Consider the following 22,637-nt stretch of genomic DNA (forward strand, 5'->3'; position numbering starts at 1 on the left):
AAGGCTTATTTCCTGGATTTCTCTATCTTTAGGCAAATATAAAAATCTGAAAATTTTGATATTCAAGTAGCCAGCCAGTATTCTTTGACAAAATCCTGGTGGAGTTTTTGTATTATTTGTTTGGAAAAGGTATAGAGAAATGCAGTAAGAGCATTGCCAATCAGTTTTGTATAGATAAATTTGGTGAAATGAGTTTTTTATTTTGATATTAGTTTGGAATCATACTATATTAAGACAGCCACTTCCTATCATGTTAGTCTAAATGCAAAAGATTTCTATCAAGGAGTTTCTTTTACAGACTATAAGCTTGAACACACAAATCAAACTGTCTCTAATTTTTTTTGTGCTCTAGAAAAACAAAACAAAAAATGTTTGGCCATAATGCAAGATTAAATATTTAAGAATATATATGCTTGTATGTTGTAGTTTGTTTAATCACCATCTTTAGATGAAAATTCAACATCTTCTATAGGAGGGAGACTAAAATTAAAACATCGTAAAAGCATACTTCAAATTTAGACCAACTTATATTTGAAATTTATTTTCACATAAGCAGTTCCTTTCCAAATTTCCCTCCCCTAGGTCTTTTATTTCTCAATATTGAAATTTATTTTGTATATCCTGCTTCCATCTCAAATAGAATAGCAATGTGCATACTGTAACCATTTACAATATGGAATTATGCATTCTTTAACATTAAGCTTTCTGACATAAACATTACAGTGGACAATCAGTAGTTTCAACAGTTTATTGTGATTTTATAATAACATATGAAGCACACCTGGAATAATAGAAAAACTCCCTGATCAAACCAATTCCAATCAATTTCAAAGTTCTACATTTTACAAAAATATATTTTGCCAAAGTATGTAGTACAGTTTTCATAAATAGAGGATATAATGCAAATTGTACAAAACAGCTTGGAAATATACAACGTGAAATGTAAAGGTACACCAACCAATAAATCCATTTCTAACTGTTTTAATCAATTTGGTACTTACTGTACTTTAGCCTTTGTACAAAATTGTAGTAAAAAATGTTAACAGTTAGGCTACCCAGCTGATGAAACTAAGCATTCTAACCTTGGTAAGTAAGAATATAAGACAAATATATTTAGCCAGCTAGCCATACTCATTACTGGGTTGTTGGAATTTTCTTCATCTCATTTATTTCTTTAATAGCCTGTTGAGATAGCAATCTGTCCATTTCTACAATTACCAGATACAGAATATATTTTGTCGATGATGCATTTTTTCCTTTGGATACTTTTTTTATAGTTATTTATTTGTAGTTTTTTCTTCCAAACTATTACTAATTATAATTTTCAGGGCTCTCATAACTTCTCTGTTTGAATAGTTGACCACCTGTATCATTTTTGTATGAAAATGTATTTTCTTTTTTTTCCAGCTTCAAAAGATATCACCCTGATGTTTTTGTCTTGAATGCTTTTTGCACTTTTTTCTTTTGCAAGGAACAGATTAATTTTATTTCCAGATTGCTTCATTCTTCCTAAGGTTTAAATTTCTCCTCAAAATTTCTCATCAAGGTGATCTAATGTTTTCATCAATCACTTTTCATTTTCCTCTCTTACACTTTTCTTTATGTGGGCAGTGCAGTATTATCTTCCCTTGCAAAACTCCATTTTAGAAGCAATCAAATTAATTATTTTTTGCTATGGTATCCCTGTACTTTTCAAAATGAGATGTTCTCTTTCTGTTTTGACTGAATAAACATAGAAATTCATCTGGCTTGTCTGTTCCTCTGTGTGAGATAATATTTTATCTTTTTGAGTTCACTGTCCATCATGTTTTCCATTTCCTGAACTTTGATGCCCATGGCATGCCATCCTATAAGTGGAGATGTAGATTACCATAAACACCTTTGAGTCACATTGCAATCTCATCAGCATCTGGGTTTTGTCTTCTTCAAGTTTCTATTTTCCAGTTGTCCTAGACCTAGTGGCTCTAAGGGAGTAAGTTATTCTTACTAGAGCAACAGCAAAAAGAAAAGAACCACAGGAATCCACCAAGTGTCCAATGTTACTTCACAGGTAATATTTTTCTATCTCAGACTTTGCATTGAGTAAAGGATAAGATAAAGTGTTAATACCATTTGCCCCTATTTTATGCCTATTGTTGACTTAGGGTTTTCAAAAGTATACATCTTTTAAGCTGTATCAGCAATAAGATCAGCAATAACAGAAATAAAAGATTAGTTAAATAGTCATTTCACAGCTTCTGCTGTTCTTTTTCAAGGCCTGGCATGGCCAGGTTGTTAGGGCACTCAGCTTGCAATCTGTGGGTTCAAATCCCCATCACACAAAACATGTTCATATTTTCACCTGTGGGGCATCATGTATTATAGTGAATCCTACTATTCAAGGTAAAAGAGTAGCCCAAGAATTGGCAGTGATGACTAACTGCCTTCTCTCTTATCTTACACTGCTAAATTAGGAACATCTGTTACAGATAACCCACGTATAGCTTTGCATGAAATTCAAAAACAAACAAACAAACCTTATTCAAGGTAGCACATTTTTATTCTCTCAACAAGACACTTTATGCAAAGGAGATGATTGCTGTTCAGTTCATGTACCTCTCTGGTGTGTTTCTGTCCGAGAATTCATTCCTCCCAGTTTTTTCTTGTGAAGTAAAAGAATACTTGTTGTGCAGTTTTTATGTTTTTCCATTGTTTGTGATATCACGAAAAACAGGAACTTCTTTTGACACAAGCTTTCTAACCTTTTTTTTGTATTGGAAGATTACTCTCTGCTTGAGGAAGATGCAGTCTCTTAATGAATGCTTCTTCCACTGGGTCTTAACTCATAGTAGGAAACACACTTCACAAGTGTTTCCTCAAGAGTTAGCTTATCTTTATAATTTCTTTCTTTACAGGCCTGGTATGGTCTGGTGGTTAAGGCACTTGACTCATAATCTGAGGGTTGCGGGTTTGAATCCTCATTATGCCAGATATGTTTGCCCTTTCAGCTGTATGAGTGTTATAATATCATGGTCAATCCCACTATTGTGGCCCAGTGTTTAAGGCACTTGACTCGTAATCTGAGGGTTGCAGGTTTGAATCCCCCTCACACCAAACATGCTCTCTCTTTCAGCCATGAGGGCATTATAATGTGTCTGTCATTCCCACTATTTGTTGGTAAAAGAGTAGCCCAAGAGTTGGCGGCAGATGGTGATGACTAGCTACCTTCCCTCTAGTCTTAAACTGCTAAATTAGGGACGGCTAGTGCAGATAGCCTTTGTGTAGGTTTGTGTGAAATTCAACCCAAACTTTTGTTATAGTAGTTCTTTCATGGTTTTTTTGGAGGGTTTTAACTGTTTGTTCTGTGGATTGGTAAAGTTGTTTGAAGTTAATATTTGTCTCATCTGTAAAATGTATTTAGATAGATACCTCTACAAAATGCCTGCTTTCCTACTTCTGCACTTCCAGTTTGAAAATTTAGCTCATTTAAAGTGTAGTGCTGAGGAAAATAAGTTTTTATTGTGCATAAAGTACTCAAATGGAGGATGTGTTCCTTTGTTATTGGAGGTAGGATATATTCTAATCTTTATTGCATCAGAACACACTATTACATGTGGAGGTGAGAGTTTGTTCAACAGCTTTGTGCATGTGAAAAAATGTTTTGTTATCAGTCTGTGGAGAGGTGAGTATGTGTTTTGTTATAGCAAAGCCACATCAGGTTATCTGCTGAAGGGAAGGGTGTTTATCTTTTTGAAGCATATTTTCAGGTAAGGAAAATGTTAACTGTAGAGTAGGTTTATAGTGTAAATGTTATTGTTTAATCAAGTTTTTATAATTGTTTACTTTGATGTATGCTAATACACTGAAAACATTTTTCTACAAAAAACAAAGTTTAGAATTTGGTTACTTGTCTTTACAATAATCAAATTTCTCTTTCTTTAATATTCATGTGTATTGTTAGTTCTGTCATGTTTTTAGCAAGAAATATTTTATAAAAAAGTTATTGTATTCAGATTTTGTTTTTTATGCAGTTTTCAGTCTACTTTTCTGACATAGACATGCTGCACTTTCCTTTATATATTATGGGTAACATTTAGAGAAATATGGCAGATTTCGTTACAAAGAGTATTTCTTACCATTCTCTAGTGCCATTATGTAAACAGTCTGAATGACAGTGACCAGTGTAATTTTGTGAAGAATGCAAGCGACTGTCAAAATAATGAAAGCTACATTAATTACATTCAGTTTCTCTACTGTTCTTTTGGATCTGGAGAAACTGAAGGTCCTTTAATTATAATGGTAGGTTTCACCTTTTTACTTTTTTAACATTGCAATAAGTTATTCAGTTGAATCAGTTGTATATATATGCTCTGAAAATTTTAAAACAACACAGAGAACAAAAAAAAAACTGATTATATTGAGAGAAAGTGAGTTTTCAACATTTTAATTTACCTCCCTTCTTATAATAGCTTTCTTTGTGCTGCCCTCTGTATGTTTGATTTCTGCTCACCATTAACCTTGAAATCCCTGTCTAACATTTTTCTACATTGAAAATTTATTTCCACTAAATACTTGCCTTTTCTCATGTAATAGTTTTCTTCAATTTGTGCTGTCCTCTTTATGAGCAATTTTCACTTGCCAAAAGCCTCATATTGTCACCTGTATACATATGGTATAGCTGTGTTGTAACATTCTAAAGAACACATGTCAACCCTCCACCTACAGGTTTGTAACATACCCTTCTTCTGCAGCAGACTGCCTATGTTGTGTACAGCACAATCATCACTTCTCAGTTTAGCACTGTTATGTAATAGTTTTTCCTTGTGAAATTTTCAGTGGAAGTAAGCTTCATTGGATGTAGATCCACACTGAGTCTTTGATATCTCCTCACCAAATAAAGACCCCTTACTTTCTGTCTAGCTTTTCATTTCTGTCATCTTACTTGTGTCCTGAATTTTCTTCTTCCAGATATTGACTTCTTCCTGTCACCATTCTATGTACTCCTTACTTGCTCTGAATGAGTATGTTTTCTTTCTGTGTAGATTATTTTTACAGTGGTGTATTTCTTCATCACTGAATTCTGTTCAGTTGTGACTAGTTCCTGTCTCTCATATTTTATATATGTACCATACAATCTTACAGGCCTGTAATGCTCACTGATAAGATTGGGTGTTCCCCAGGACTGTTAGAAGGTTTGCCATGATATCTTGCTTCATAAATAATGCTTGCATCAGACCGTACCATCTCATGAACTCTTCTGAGTATAGCAACGTTTGGATCTTTGCTTGTCCCTCCAGTCTTAGTTGAATAAACTAGGACTTGGCTGCTTTTCAAAATAGGGTTCCTGTGGTAACCTGTTGCACTGTCTTACAAGATGGATTCCTCCAGGCTCCCTACTACATTCCTCCCCCTCCCTCCTTCTTTCAGTGTAGTACAGGAGTTCTTGTCACTCACCATTTCCTAGCTACTTGGATGGTATACCATAGAGTTTTTGTTTTAAGTGTGAATGAAGCACTCAGTTAAGAGTAAAATAATGCTATTATGTCAGTGTAGATGTTAATTCTCTTCTTCTGGAAGACAAATTCTTGTTGCTGCCTGGTTTTGGACAGCATGAATCCACCACATTCAGTTCACCCCCACCTGGCTTTCTCCCACCTTACTACTGCCTGGATGTCAGTTTGTGGGAAGTCTGGTGTTAGATTGGTGTAAGACCAGCCAATATAAGCTTGAAATATCATTGGTATAGACTGTCATCCTAGGGTGGACCATATGAAAAATTACTGACACTATCTGGGTTTGGACTGGATGTGACTCACCACTTATAGATTCCCTCTTCTTACCATTGTTCATATGTTGAGTTTTGGGGTGGCTTGGCATTGGTTGTGTACTAGGTCTGCACACACATGTGCTATGCCTGTGCTGTTGGAATGAAACTTGCTGTTCCTTTCCATCTCCTGGGCTTCAGATGAAGAAGGTTGGGGCCCTCCACCTATTGTAAATTGGATGACAAATACTCAATGCTACCTGGTTTTAGACTGAAGTTTATCTACCAGATGAGGTCTAACAGGCCCTAGTGACTCTACACCATTTGGTACATCCTATTGCTGATTGGGGTACTTATTCCACTCAATTTTGTGATAAATTATCTTTATAAAGGGCAAAGAATACACATTGTACAGATGGGGTGTAGTTTCTCATGAGTGTGACCCTATACATTAGGGTATCTCACTTTGTGAGTTCTCTTTGGGCACCTACCAAAGAGTGCTCATCTAAGTAACTTTTTTACCAGTGTTTCCACCTTTTCAGTGTGGGATTTAGCTGTAATGTAAACAGAGGTAAGGAATTTTATTGTAAGTTAACAATTTTCTATACAGAAAATGCTCTTGTGATAGATATTTATCTCCACTTGCAACTTCTGATGTGTATTTTTTGTATTGTCTGAAAGTGATGGTTGTACTCTACAGTATTGGGGGAGCCATCTGTGTTGGGAAGGTGTGTTGCACCCCTTTTGGTGGAGAATTGTCACATTCTCATTTACATGCCACATTGCAGTTATACCATCATGTGTATATAGGTGATAATAGGAAGCTAGAGACAAGCAAAAATTGCTCCTACAGAAGACAGCATAAATTGAAAGCTATTACATGAGAAGAGGGAAGTATCTTTTGGAAATAAATTTTCAGTGTAGAAAAATGTTAACATCTGCACATACACAAAAGAAACTAAATACCATGGCATAAGTGAAAAAATGTTGAGAAAACAAAGTACTAAGAAAATGTAACGTAAGTAAAAACTTGAAAATATATGTGATGAAATATAGTTGTTGAAAAAATCAAAATATCTGTTTAGCATATTAGTAAGAAAACTTTTTTACAAATTGTAAAGTCAAGTAATTGAAATAGAATATTTAACAGAAGAGAGTGAGAGACTAAAAGTATTAAAAAAACAGTTACCAGAGGATTATGTATGTTATACTTATTGTAACATAAACTGCTCCTGGTCATGATGAATTGACCTCTCTAGTAATTGCACCAAATGTTTTTAACATTATGTCCCAGAAGGCACTAATTGATAGATTATAAAATACTTGGCACTATTATTCGGAATCTATTTTCAAATTTGAAATTGCTGAAGTATGAAAAAAGGCACAACTGTAATCACCAGTAGTAGTTTCAGAGGCTTCAGTGTTTCCATCTTCTCAACAATAAATATAAGACACACTGCTTTCTTCTAATTTAATTTTGTTTTGACCTATCAGCTCAACTTGTCCTTCTCATGATTCTTACTTATCCTCTTTCAGTATCATTTTTTCCCTTTCAGTTAATATGATTTGATGTATTTGAGCACGAATCCAAATGCCACAGGTGAACCAGTCTCATTTTTTTTGTACGTGGTGAGGGGACCTCCCAGGGAAGGTTCTGTTCTTTCAGTTTACCTCCTCTGGGATCTAAACATCCACCCACGTGTTTGCTGTGAGTGGTGACCCGTGAAGGGGAGGAGAGGATCCTGGTGGTTGAGGGGTCCAACCCTAACACACCACTTTGGCCTTGAATTCCTGTAGACAGGTGGCCTCTGGGTGGCCCCCTTTGGGTCAGTCAGCTGGTCCACTTGAGCTAGGGTCAACCAAGTACCAGTGTTGGAAGTTCTCAAGAGGTGTTGTGGACATTGTGTCTGATGCTGGTGTTTGGGTATAGTGCTCACGAAACCCTGGTGTTGCTGCAGTGTTCTTGCTTGACATTGTAGTGCATCCCCTCGTAGGGATCCATGGTAGGTGGGGTCAGTTGGCACCAAAATTTCCTTTTTTCCTATGTATCCTCCAAATAAAAATTTAAATAAAATAGTGAAAAACAGTCAATAGGTAAATGACCACGTCTTGAAGTTTTTGAGCAGCAATCTTCAAAATCTGTACCATATGTTGTACCTCATTTTCTTATCCTACATTCTCTTTCAGAGAAACCTTTAGAGCAAATGTCCCCCTTTTTATTCAGAAGGGGCTGGAGGGACTTGCTGGCTCTCCAAAGTCAGTAAAGAAGCTTCAATCTGGAGACATATTGGTGGAAATGTCCACATCTCAACATAGTGAACTCCTCTTGAATTCAAAGGCAATTGGGGATATACCTATTGAGGTTACACCTCATGCTACTTTGAATTCTTCATGAGGAGTTATTGTTGAGAGGGATTTGAAGAACATCCCCGAGTCAGAGATTCTTGCTGGTTTCTCTACTCAAGGAGTTTCTGCAGTGAGGTGTATCTCCACTTGCAAAGATGGAGTTACATTGCCGACCAATATCATTGTTCTGACATTTACATCACCACGTCCACCTCCCACCATCAAGGCAAGTTATCTTAATTACAGGGTACAGCCATACATTCAAAACCTTCTCCAATGTTTCTAGTGTCAGAGGTTTGGTCACTTAAAGACGTTATGTTGTGGTTCCCTGACATGTGCTCGATGTGGTGGCACAGACCATGATACCTATGAGTGTGAAACAGACCCACATTGTGTGTCAATTGCAATGGCTCTCACCCCTCCTACTTTCATTATTGCCATATATGGTTGGAAGAAAAAGAGGTGCAGTGTTTGAAAATGATTCATAACATTACTTATCCTGAGGCTCGAAAATTGCTGTCCACCACTTCCTCTCGGACGTTTATATGTTCATGTCCTCAGTCACTGGAATCCCCTTCCAAAAACAAAGATCTGCCCAATCGACCCAGGGCAGGATCCATGAAGGTTGATAAACCTCCCTCAAATAAGGACAGTAAGGAAAAAAGATGTGGTGATAAACAGAAGGGTTCTTCAGACAATTTGTCTGCACATGGTTAGTAATGGCCACCTTGATACAATGGAACTGTCTAGGTTTATGTTCTAATTTGGATGACATCAAAACACTGATTGCTTCCTACCATCCTGTATGTCTTTCCTTACAAGAAACACTTCTGAAACCTGCCAATACAGTCGCCTTTGAGCAGTTTTCATTGTACAGAATTGACAGGCTGTGTGATGGAGGGGTGGCACTGTTGGTTGATCAGCATGTTCCCACCCTGTCTTCGTCACTCAACACACACTTGGAGGCCATAGCCATCCATGTTTCCTTGGGTCATACCATCACTGTTCTCTCTTCCTGTCACCTGGAGAGACTTATGATCAATCAGACCTTGATGCTCTCATTGAACAGTTGCCATCTCCCTTTTTAATCCTGAGGGACTTTAATGGACATCATCCCCTCTGGGGAAGTGCTGATATTGATAGGAGGGGTTGCTCTGTTGAGCATATGTTCTCTGATCACAACCTTTTTCTTTTCAATACTGGTTCTTCTACTTATTTCCATGCACATAGTCAGTCCTTTATTGCTAGTGATCTCTCAGTTTGCTTCCCTTCATTATTCTCCCATTTTACATGGAGGGTTGACAATAATTCACGAGTCAGTGATCATTTTCCTATAATTTTAAGAGAGACTGGCTGTGGTTGATGCCACCCGACCCGTGTGCCCTGGTGAAAGCTGGATCAGGCAGGCTTACCCACTTCCACTGCTCTTACAGAACTTGATCCTGCCATCATCAGTCAATCATCAATAGATGACTGTGTGGCAGCAGTAACTGACTGTATTATACAAGCACCTTCTCAATGTATTCCTAAAAGCTCTACACGCTTTCTACTATATCCTCCTCCATGGTAGAATCTTTCCTGCCACATGGCACGGAAGGCTCAAAAACAGGCCTGGGATACTTTCCGTAGATATCCCACATTTTGAAACACTGCTGTGCCTATTTCATACATGGACTATGGTCCTGTATTCAAGTCTCAGCGAAGTGCCAGCTGGCAGTCAACCTGGAGTGAGCAACATGAAAACAAGCTTTTCCAAATAAAACCCTATATTGGACTTTGGCAGTCTTGCTTCTGTAAGGATTGGAAGGAGGAAGTTGTTCTGACTTGACTACACATTGGTGACAGTTTTTAACCCGTCGTTTTCTTTTATCTGGAACTGATGCACCAGTGTGTAGTCTGTGTAACACTAAGATCACATTCAGCCACATTTTACTTTCTTGCCATCGTTACGACTCTCAACGATGGCACCATTTTAAACATGTTCTGTCACAAGGTTTGTCCATGACATTAGACAGTGTTATTGGTAATGGTGACACTGTCCACCTTGATAAAGTTTTTAGTTTTTTAAAGGCCATTAATCTTTTTAATGCCATTTAAGTTTTTTAATTTATACATTAAACCTTTTTTACTGTAGTTCCCTTTTAAGAATCACAGTGTCTCTAGTTTGATTTGAAATTTGAAAATGACCGTAACATTAAATAACTTGACACCAGGACTGGAAAGGCCAACTACAGGTGACTAACACTGCTGTTTGAACTACCCGTTAGTCGTCCTGGTTAGTTATTATTAATATTTTGCTACATGTCTTTTAAAACTTTTATTACTTTACTTTTTGAAAATGGCCATAATGATACATAACTCGGAACCAAGATTGGAAAGGCCAACTTCAGGTTACTGACGTTGGTTCTTGTACTTACCTATTAGTCTTCCTGGCAGGTTATGATAATTACCATTATGCTACAGAAAGTCCTTTACAACTTCTCTTACTGTAGTTTCTCTCTTAACATTGCAGACTAGATGTAAACATTGGTTTTATGCTATTTATGTTTTAAACTCTGTTTTGTTTTACTTTCTTTTCCTTTTATGAATTTTACTACATTTACTTTACTCTTACCTTTTTTACCAGATATGTGGTGCAAATAGCCTAGCTGCTTTGTGGCAGAAAACTCTAAATCAACCAACCAACTCCTTTTTTCTATGCATATGTTCTTGTCAAGGCATTTTACAGATTTTAATTATGAGTATGTTTTTTCTATCAGAAGAAGCTTTTTCACATTGTGCCTCCAATTTGTTTTTTGGCTCTGGTGGTTTTTTGTTTTCCATAAATTTATGTCAGTTTTTCATGACTGGAAGTCTTAAATATAATTAAAGTCAAATAGGCATTAATAGAAATTCAAAATTGATAAGTTTATGTAAAGTATTAGACCACATTATTTGAATGTCTTTTCAGATATAGTTGTACATTGCACATTATGCTGAAATTTCTTTTTAGTGTGAAAATAGGTAGTCTATAAACTTTATTTGTAAGTATTTTACTTGAAAGTATGTAATGTAATCAACTAATTGTACCTGATGGAAATTTACAGTAAATTATCAATGTTGTTATGCAATTATATAAAACTACAGATTTAAACTGCAAATAACCAGAATTGTATTTAATTTAAAAAAAGTATGGACTAAGAACATTATTAATGTAAATGAAAAGATTAATTAAGTATAATTAATAATCTGTGCAAGCAAATGTTTACATGTAAGAACTTGTGGTGTAAAAGAAAATCGGCATTTTAAGTATTATTGCATTGTAATAGTGCACAATAATTTGTGTAATGTATTATTTTATGTTCTTATTCCTGTGAGAAATATTGCAGAACTTCAGTTAACATGCTAGCTGCCACATAATAAATTAAGTATAAATAAAAGTAAACATTTAAAAGGAACAGTTGCCTAAACTCATATACCAGAAAAAAAGTTTTGATTTGAAACAATCATCTATGACCTACTGGTTTGGCACATGGCAGCCAACATGTTAATGTTCGATAGAGTATTCAAACAGTTAAATGACACAAACTTGTGTATGCAGGGGTGAAATTTAAATTAAAAAAAAAGCCAGTGGTGGAGTGTACGTACAAAGTATTTTACAAACACACACATTTAGCAGACAACTAATTTAAACATTTTATAACTATTAACACACCTTAGTTGTCTTTTTTTTTTCTTTCCATTTCATTGAATGACAAAAACATACTAGTTTGTATCAAGGGCAGGTAATGATTGCAGCTCAGCTAATAAAGCACATTATTTTGGTACATTTATCACTATTGACCAATCATACAAATCACAAGTCAGATGAGCCTTCATGATTGGTTTAATGATAATTGATATAAGAGCTGCTAAATAACTTTTCCTCATGATCTTGTTACCACAAAAGAACTGATTTCATTTGGTGCTTCATTTTTAGAATATTTAATAATTGTTTAGATTCTGTTGAGCGGTTATATGTCTGCTTTCTGAAAATACAATGGAAGGCATTTGGGTTGGATGTAAGAAGGTAGATCAAGTAAGTAATAGAACTGAGTATTGGTAAGTATCAGCACAATTTCACCCCTGGTTGTGTGTAACATCATTTAATCTACTTATTTCATTACTGTTTAGGTTGTTTGGGTTATCATCATGTTCATAGGCCTTGGTGTAACAGCAGATGATTTGTAAGTACAATTTTATATATGAAGTTATAGTCACATGTATACTTTCTTTGCAAGGGAACAATAAGAATGATATATTAATTATATGGAAGCTTGACATAAAGAGGAAAGAAGTTTTTTGTTTTTGTCCTCTTCCTTTCAATGCATCTTATACCTCAGAAGGAGATTATATTGTTTAATTTGTACAAATGTTTAACTATAATCTTATTGCATTTACAGAAAAAGTAAACTGGTGTATTTTTCTGAGCATTTATTATTCATTCATATGAAAGGACTCAAGTATAGAAAACTTGCTAAAAGTGTTAGGAACTGTTAAAAACTGAATTAGCATTTCTTGTGGAATGGAATGAAGCTTAAGTATATTCTGACTCTTAGAGAAAAACTGGTCAGGAAATTTCCCAAAAGTATTATTTATTTAGGTGTCATTTTTTCTTATTAGAGGGGATATATTATATCAGGTCTTTCACTAAATTTATAAAACTTGTGGCACCTAATAAAGCCCCTATTTCAAAAGTAGTCCTATTTTTTGTGAAAATGACCTGTGAAACCTAATTTGTTCAATAAATTTGAACCACACATGTATATATTATGTTTTTATGAAAACTATTGAAAACATTACTGGAGAAGAAACAAAAGTTTTTAGCTGTACCAATAAGTAAACACTATAACAAAAATCTTACAAATTGATAAGTATTCATTGGGAAAACATAAGAAACTTATTTTAGTTCTCACTAATATTGTCATTTAGGTGGAAAATATTGTCGTCTGCCAAGGAAATTATGCCCAAAATCTATAAAAAGCAGTTATCCTATGTTACAGCCTACGTTTTCGTACAAATAGACTTAGAGGCCTGTATGTTGATTTAGGATAGCTTTGTAATATATATATCGTAAGGTAACTATGAGAGAGCTTGGTAATATAAGATACCTGGTCATGTAAACATGTTATCCTAACTTGAGATATCTTGGAAATATAAAATATGTGGGCAGGTGATCTTGCTCTTCTAACTTGAGAGAGCTTGCTAATGCAACATATCTGGTCAGGTTGTTACATCACAAAATAGAAATAAATTTAAAATTTACATAACTGTATCTCAAACTTGAAGGTTTCTATCAACAGAAATGTTGTGGTTTTTGAATGTTTTTGGTATTTCAATGATTATCTTTTTGTTTATATTTATATATTACTTAACTAAAGAAACAAAAACATATTAACAGATGCAAATTTCTGGTTTAATGTTTCTATTAAAGAGGTCAACCAGACCTCTTTTCTTCCATCTCTGCTATCTGTTGTTTGTTAGCCAGAGGAGGGTGCCACTTTCAGTCAAAGCTGTACATGATAAGATCCTTTGCAAGATGGAGAAATATATAAGTAGAATAAGGGTGTTTGTCAGGGAGATTCTGATGTGTTTTTTTCGAATGATCTCAGAATTATTAGAGAGTATTTAGACTCGCTCGTTCCAGCTCCTTTTACTTCATTTGCCTCAGCAGAGAATCATTATGATCAGCCACACCCAGTCCCTTTTCTTCAGCTGAGTTTGAGAGATTTGGAGGGGAATCTCTTACATTGGATTTGACTCCTTCCTTGTTAGTAGAAAGGATGACTGGTCGTTTAATGCAGATAGCCTAGTTGCTTTGCACCAGTAAACATCAACCAACCAACCAACCAGTGAAAGTCTACTCTTATTCTCTAGCCACTTGGGAGGTTCTGTCTTTTCTAGGTTATCCAGGACTTTTTCTAGGACCGTGGCTTTTCTGAAACCTGTTATTCCACTTGACTACACCTATATGCATCCCCTACAGTGGGTACTGCATAACCAATGGAAGCAGTTCAAGAATCAACGTACTCAACAAGTTATCCTTCCTCTCCTATCCTGGACCTATCCTGGTAGCTAGACCACTTGAACACCACCATTGGTGTTTTCTTACCTCTTCCCAAACTTACCTTCACTTGTTCACTCTACACCTCTTACTTGGTGGAAAGTATCCATGAATGACTCTCACTTCAGGCACTTGGTCCCCAAAAGAGTTCTTTCCACACCAACATTCTGGAATTAGTTGCACTTATTTTCTTCTCTTCTGGTGGATCATTTAGCTTTGATCCATTTACACAATTCTAAGGTTTTAGCTCATTCAAACTGTTAATTGGCATACATTTCTGAACCTTCTGCTTCCAAATCTTGGACCTCCTTTATTAGGCTTATTTCAGTTGGGTGAACCTGACTGTTTGCCATGTCTTGGTTGCCCAGAACATTATTGTAGACCATCTTTCATTAAGGGACCATGTCCTTGTTGGTGAAATGATCCTTTCATTCCCAGACTTTCCATTGTTTTTTCCTAACCTGGTAGGTATTCCTCAAATCTCAGTACCAAACTGCTACTTTTCGGGTATCCTATTCCTCACCCATCAACCCAAGCTATGGGACTGTTAATATTCTCAGTCAGGACTGACCTCATCTCTTTGTTATGCCTATCCTGCTCTTTGTCTTCTTACCCAGATACTAGCTCTGTTTCAAGACACCCAATACTGAGTTCTGTTACTCAGTCCTTTCTAGCCCACCCAACCTTGGTTTTCTCTTTTATGTTTCCTCCAAACCAAGCTCCTTTTGGTGTGGATTCCTGTACATGGTGAGGGGACCTCCCAGGGAAGGTTCTGTTCTTTCAGTTTACCTCCTCTAGGATCTGAACATTTACCCATGTTTGCCATGCATGGTGACCTATTAAGGGGAGGAGAGGATCCCGGTGGTTGAGGGGTCCAACCCTAACATATCACTTTGGCCTTGAATTCCTTTAGATGGGAAGCCTTGGGGTGGCCCCCTTGTGTCAATTGGCTGCTCCACTTAGGCTGGGGTCAACCAAGTACCAGTGTTGGATGTTCTTAACAGGTGTTGTGGACATTGTATCTGATGCTGGTGTTTGGGTATAGTGCTCACAAAACCCTGATGTTGCTGTTGTGTCCTTGTTTGGCATTATAGTGTTCCCTCGTAGGGCTCCATGGTGGGTGGGGTCAGTGGGCACTGTAATATTCCTTTTTTATTATGGATCCTCCAAATAAACACTTAAATAAAATAGTGAAAAAAAAACAGTCCAAAGGTAAACCACCACATCTTTAAGATTGTGAACAGCAATCTTCAACATCTATAACACCTGTCGTACCTCATTTTCTTTTACTACATTCTCTTTCAGACAAACCTATTGGGCAAATGTCTCCCTTTTTCATCCCCTTTTTGAATCCCCTTCCAACAACAAAGATCTGCCCAATCGACCCAGGGCAGGATCCATGAAGGTTGATAGACCTCCCTCAAATAAAAACAGTAAGGAAAAAAGATGTGGTGATACACAGAAGGGTTTGTCTGCACATGGTTAGTAATGGCCACCTTGATACAATGGAACTGTCTAGGTTTATGTTCTAATTTGGATGACATCAAAACACTGATTGCTTCCTACCATCCTGTATGTCTTTTTTTACAAGAAACACTTCTGAAACCTGCCAATACAGTCACCTTTGAGCAGTTTTCATTGTACAGAATTTACAGGCTGTGTGATGGAGGGGTGGCACTGTTGGTTGATCAGCATGTGCCCACCCTGTCTTTGCCACTCAACACACCCTTTGAGGCCGTAACCATCCGTGTTTCCATGGGTCGTACCATCACTATATGTGCTCTCTATCTGTTGCCTGGAGAGACCTATGATCAATCAGACCTTGATGCACTTGTTGAACAGTTGCCATCTCCCTTTTTAATCCTGAGGGACTTTAATAGACATCATCCCCTCTGGGGAAGTGCTGATATTGAGGGGTGGCTCTGTAGAGCATATGTTCTCTGATCACAACCTTTTTCTTTTCAATAATGGTTCTTCTACTTATTTCCATGTGCCTAGTCAGTCCTTTATTGCTATTGATCTCTCAGTTTGCTTCCCTTTATTATTCTCCCATTTTTCATGGAGGGTTGACAATAATCCACGAGACAATGATCATTTTCCTATAATTTTGAGAGAGACTGGCCATGATTGATGCCACCCGACTCACATGCCCCAGTGGAAGCTGGATCAGGCAGACTGGCTCACTTTCACTGCTCTCACAGAACTTGATCTTCCCATTGTTTGTCAATCATCAGTAGATGATTGTGTGGCAGCAGTAACTGACTGTATTATACAAGCACCTTCTCAATGTATTCCTAAAACCTTGACATGCTTTCTACTATATCCTCCTCTGTGGTAGAATCCTTCCTGCCACATGGCATGGAAGGTTCAAAAACAGGCCTGGGATACTTTCCGTAAATATCCCACACTTTCAAACCTTATCGCTTTCTAGCAGGCCCGTGCACATGCTGGGTAGATAAGACATCAAAGCCAGAAGGAATCTTGGATTAACTTCACAACCAGCATATCTTCTATCACCAGTTTCAAAGTCATAAGAGACAAGTTTCGAAAGGTCGGTGGGCAATATTATTCTGTTCCCCACTCGATCTTGCTCTCTGATGGCCAGGAAGTAGCTGATACCCAGAGCATTGCCAATACTCTAGGTGAAAGCTTCTGCCAGTTATCTAGCACTTTTGCTTCTTTCTCCATCTTCTTAGCCATCAAGACTTAGGCAGAGTGATAATCTCTTTCCTTTCAAGCTGATTCTCTCTGTGACTATAATCATCCTTTTTCACTGGTGGAACTCAAACTGACCCTTCATCGGTTCGGCAGTATATTGGTTGGACCTGATAATGTACACTATGAAATGCTGCACCATCTATCTCCTGCTTCTCTTGCTATTCTTCTGATTGTTTTTAACTGGACTTGGCAGGAGAATGTATTTCCTGATGCCTGGGGCCAGGCTATTGTCCTACTTTTTTCTAAGCCTGGGAAAGATTCCAAGATTCCTTCAAACTACTGTCCAATTGTTTTGACGAACTGTCTCTGTAAGACCTTAGAGAGGATGGTTAATGCTCATCTTGTTTGGTTCCTTGGATTAAATAACCTCCTCTTGCCCACCCAGTGAGGGTTCCAACAACAACACTCCACCATGGACCACCTGATTCAACTTGAAACATCAGTCAGAGAAGGCTTATGAGATGGAGGTGTGGCATTTTGTGAAACCTCCATGTATATGGGTTATGTGGCCATTTGCCCATTTTTGTTAAGATTTTTTTTAATTGACAGGTGATTCCACATTCATGTGGGTTCGCAACTTTCCCATTTTTTTCTACAGGAACCTGGAGTCCCTTAGGGCTGTGTTTTGAGTGTCACACTTTTCAGTATAAAGATTAATACCATCACTAGACAACTCCCTCTTACTGCTGCAAATGGACTCTATGTCAACGACTTTCACATCTCATGTCAGTCGCTGAACATGAAGTGTATTGAGCGGCAGTAGTTTTAACTTCTCTCTCTCTCTCTAAAACTGTTTGCATGCACTTTTGCTGCCAATGGGGTATTCACCCTGATCCTGAACTTCGTATTGGTTATGTTGTGCTGTCTGTGGTCCCTGAGACCAAGTTCTTGGGGCTTATCTTTGACCGTAAGCTGACCTTTGTACCACACATCAAGCAGCTATGGGTCAAATGTACAAGGTACTGAACATCTTCCATGTCCTCTTTTTCACCACTTGGGGAGCAGATCTGTGTTCTATGCTCAAGATGCATCATGTTCTTATTCGATCGAAATTCGACTATGGAACACACTGGTCTATGGCTCTGCCAGGGCCTCGGCCTTAAAGATGTTGGATGCCCTTCATTATCAAGGACTTTGGCTCTGCACCGGGGCTTTCCACAATTCTCCAGTTCAGAACTTATACACACATTCTCATTAACCTTCTTTTCACCTCTGCTGTTTGCAACTGTCTTTACTATATGCTTTGAAACTTCATTCTTTACCAAAGCATCCCACCTTGGGTTGTGTGTTCCTTCCTCGGTGGGCCATACTTTTTCAGAACAGATGATCTGCCATTGCTCCTTTTGGCCTTCATATCTAGGTGCAGTTGGATGAATTGGGTCTGTCCTTGGATAGCATTGCTGTATCCAATGGTCAGCCCATCCCACCATGGCTTATTACAGTCTCCAAATGTGACCTATCTTTAAGTCATCTGAGAAAAGCAGACACTCCCAATTGGAAATACTGTCTGTTATTTGCTGAACATCTTTCAAACCATCCTTTCATTCTTATTTATACAGATGGTTTGAAATCAGGTGACTGTGTGGGCTATGCCATGATTTGTTATGGTTACACACAGAATCCCCTCTACAATTTCTGTGTTCACTGCTGAACTGTACTCCATTTCTCTTGTTCTGGATCACATAGAAGTTAAGTAGTACTCAACTTGCACTATTTATACTGAATTGTTAGTTCTCTACAGGCACTAGAATCGCTTCACGGTGGTTTATACCCTGTTCTTTCCAATATTCAAACTGACTGGCTCATTTCTTTTTGACATCTACTTCTATCCAGTTTTTCTGGATACCGGGCCACATTGTTATTCGAGAAACGAGCTAGCCAACACTGCAGCTATCACTGTAGTACCTGTTCCATACATGGACTGTTATCCTGTATTCATGGCTCTGCTCCGTGCCAGTTGGCAGTCGACTTGGAGTGATCAATGTGAAAACAAGCTTTTCCAAATAAAACCCTATATTGGATTTTGATCATCTTTCTTTTGTGAGAATCGGAAAGAGGAAGTTGTTCTGATACAATTTGTTAACTCATCGTTTGCTTTTATCTGGGAATAATGCACCAATATGTTGTCTATTTAACAATCAGGTCACAATAAGCCACATTCTACTATCTTGCTGTCCTTATGACTCTCAACAACAGCATCATTTTAAACATGTTCTATTCCAAGGTTTGTTCATAACGTTAAACAGTGTTATTGGTGATAGGTAACACTGTCCACCTTAGAAATATTTTTAGTTTTTTAAAGGCCATTAATCTTTTTAATGCTATTTAAGTTTTTTTTTAATTTATACATTAGACTTTTTTTAATGTGATTGTCTCATAAGAACCAAAGTACATCTAGTTTGATTTGAAATTAGAAAATGGCTGTCACATCAAATAACTCGAAAACAGGACTGGAAAGGCCATCTTCAGTGACTAACGCTGCTGTATGAACCACCTGTTAGTCATCCTGGCAAGTTATAATTAAAATGTTGCAACAAATCTCTTAAAACTTTTATTACTTTACTTTCTGAAAATGGCCATAACATCAAATAACTCGGAACCAGGACTGGAAAGGACAACTTCAGGTGACTAACGTTGGTTTTTGTACTTACCTGTTACTCTTTCTGGCAAGTTATGATAATTACAATTATGGTACAAAAAATCCTTTACAACTTGTAGTCTTACCAATGTAGACTAGATGTAAACATTGGTTTTATGCTATTTATGTTTTTTAAACTTTATTTCATTTTACTTTAATTTCCTTTTATGAATTTTATTAAATTTACTTTAATTTGAACTTTTTAACAGATGTTTGGCACAGATAGCCTAGCTGCTTTGTGCCATAAAACATCAAACAAACCAACCAACCTAACCAGGCCCCTTTTTCATCCCAGCATTCAGCTTTAAAAGGCTCATTTTCTAACACAATGTGGCATCATTTCATTTTCATGTGTAGGATTTGTCCATTCCATTACCTACGAAGTAGAAATTCCATTGATGTAGCAAGGTTATTGCTATTGACTTCTTTATAACCTCCCCAACTAATCTTCTTTAAGCCATCTAACCTCTGCCTTTACTTGGCTGTTTGATTTGTTTGTTTCTACTGTTGTAGGATATTAGGCTCTGTCCACAACAATCTGTCTTTTCTAATTCTGCAATGTTTTCCTCTCCTGTCCTTACCATACTCTTCTGTTTCTTCATCTTGCGCAGACCTTCTGTTTCCACTCCATTATCTGACTGGAACTTGAATGGAGTTCTTTATGCCCTCACTTTTGACCATTTTCAACTGCTTTCCACTTTCTTTCTCTGTCATCTCTTTCTCAAAAGTTATTTCCTTCTTTCATTTCATATGTGATCATTTTGTTTTTGTTTATGCCCTTGACTCCTCTTGGATTTCCACCACTCAAGTTCTTTAATATTATGACTGTTCCTTCTGCCTGAAAGTTTGGCTGCTACTGAAGATGGATCTACATTTTTTCCCATTTTTTTTCTCCTCTATCCCATGTTCATGGACATTCTGACTTGAACAGATTCCTATCTGCACCATTCATTTTTATCTCTCTCATACTTCTGTAAGGGGTTTCCAACACTGTCTTTTCATTCTTTGGGATCCTTTCTCTACTAGGTACTTTTCTGCCTCTGCTCTTACTAAATAAACTTGTCAATTCATTGGGGTTGTTTATTCTTTCTTGGGGTTAGATTGTTCATGACTATTTCATGTCTTCTCTCACCTGATCCATTCACTGGCTGCATGCTGTCACTGACCTCTTTAAAAGATTCTCTTTGTGGACTATCCCACACACTTTTATTGCCCACTGTTAGAGACATCTGGCTGTCTGGTTTCCTGAAGGACACACACTTCCACTACCTGCCATTTGTCAGTCATCCTTAAACAGGTAACTTTCTTTGTTTACTTCTTCCTTCTTCACCTGTTTTTTATTTTTAGATACCACTATAGGCAACTAGTGTTGCATCCAAGGGTACACTTATCCAACATCTGCTTCAAACTGAGATAATGTAAAGTGCTCATACAATTTGCCGTGGCTCTGTCCACTATGAGATGGTGTGATCCACAAGACAACTGATGTTGTGTAGCACTCCAGTTTGATCTAGATTGTACCCATCCTATAGACTGCCATGTAAAAAGCCTGTACCAAAGTTATTCAGCTGCCCAGTCTTTCTGGCTTTTTTTCAAAATAATAGGACTTTTTGGTTTTCCATTACACTGACACAAGTAACATCCCTTTCTGGCTGGTGCCTGATGAGGATCAAAACACATTCTCTGGGTCTCTGCTATGAACATTCTACACTACCCTTTCAGCAAAGACGGTAGTCTATTGCCACTTACTAGCACCCAGCTGATTGGATGATGGACAATGGAGAAGCTGTGTTTTGATCCTCAGCACAAGTGTCCTTCTATTGCAAGGTACAGTCTGAATGAATGCTGACTTAGCTAGGCCTCTTAGCAATCTGATATCTTATTTGAAACTGCTTGAACAGTTATGTAACTGCCTTTTCTAATCCCACTCAGGCAAAGAGTATACCCTGAATGACATGAAATGTGACGTCTCATGGGAGTACCCATATAGAGCAACTGCGATAGGATTCTTTCAGATGTTTGCTAAAGAGAGCTTATCTAGGTAACTTTTGCACCAGTCCCTCAACCATATCAAAGCAGGATTCTAGCTTCAGCTTTCTATGTACAAAGGTGAGTGATCGTATCATAAGTTAATATTTTCCTTAATTGAAAATATATTTCTGATAAATACTCTCCTCCCTGTCCATTCCCACTTATTCTTCTTATCTTCTCTATGCATCTTTACTCATTGCCTCATCAAAAAATGAGGGGTTTTATTCACAAATGTACTAGGCACGTTTGTGCAAGGAGGTATGTTGTGCTTCTATTGGGAGAAGGTTTTGTTGCAGGATACATGAAGTTTAGGTGAAGGTTTTCACAAGACTGGTAGCATGCAAGTCATTCAGGTAGATTAGCACAACTTTGAGAGGAAAATGGTTGTTTATGTATCTACAGGAAATATATTTTCAATTAAGGAAAATGTTAACTTTCTCTTCATCAATGAAGTGATAAGAATTTTTATGTATAATATTTACAATAATTTTGTTTTTTCTGTCTATCTCAGCCTGTGTCCTGCTTTGGTCGTAATTTCCAAAACACTTGGTTTGTCACAGAATGTTGCTGTATCCTTTTTTATTAGTAAATTAAATTAGATTGTTAAACAAACAGTAATGATAGGGCTTACGTGCATACAGCAGTAGAGTATATGCGCGTATAAACTTAATTTTTTTAAAGTTTATTTAAGCTATGTAGAATGATTGTACATTATGTATAAAGATTTGACATTTTTGCTTTGATAAGTATGTATGAATAGTTCTCAGAGTATCTTCATGTCAACAAAAATGTTTCCAAATGTTTTTCAATGATAAAGTAATAATGATAGTTTTTAAGTAATTACAAAATAGTCGTAAACATCAAAAAATATTAAGAAAGTTTTAGTGTCTTTTAATAATTTTGATTATATTATAATAGTAATGAAAAATACCTATAAAAAGTATTTCTTAATGACCTGTAAAGGGAGTGACATTTTTGGCCTTAGGAAATGGTGCTCCAGATATTTTTTCATCGCTTGCTGGCATACAGCAGCAAAGACCTCAGTTGGTGATAGGAGCATTGTTTGGTAATTAAGTTTG

At 37.0% G+C, this 22,637-nt stretch overlaps 1 protein-coding gene across 3 annotated transcripts in view; it reads left to right on the plus strand.

The window, feature by feature from the left end:
* Positions 1-22,637, plus strand: part of LOC143239200 (mitochondrial sodium/calcium exchanger protein-like) — a 58,190-nt gene that overhangs the window by 10,975 nt on the left and 24,578 nt on the right. For 2 of the 3 annotated variants that reach the window (XM_076480095.1, XM_076480093.1), the window contains exons 2-5: positions 4,126-4,278; positions 12,242-12,294; positions 22,070-22,127; positions 22,522-22,624. In XM_076480095.1, the coding sequence (XP_076336210.1) occupies positions 4,276-4,278; positions 12,242-12,294; positions 22,070-22,127; positions 22,522-22,624 (217 nt within the window). In that variant the 5' untranslated portion in view covers positions 4,126-4,275. The remainder of the gene's footprint in view (positions 1-4,125; positions 4,279-12,241; positions 12,295-22,069; positions 22,128-22,521; positions 22,625-22,637) is intronic. The other variant, XM_076480094.1, reaches the window with a different exon arrangement.

The sequence above is a fragment of the Tachypleus tridentatus genome, chromosome 13 (assembly GCF_004210375.1).
Source record: "Tachypleus tridentatus isolate NWPU-2018 chromosome 13, ASM421037v1, whole genome shotgun sequence".
Taxonomy (NCBI): Eukaryota; Metazoa; Arthropoda; class Merostomata; order Xiphosura; family Limulidae; genus Tachypleus; species Tachypleus tridentatus.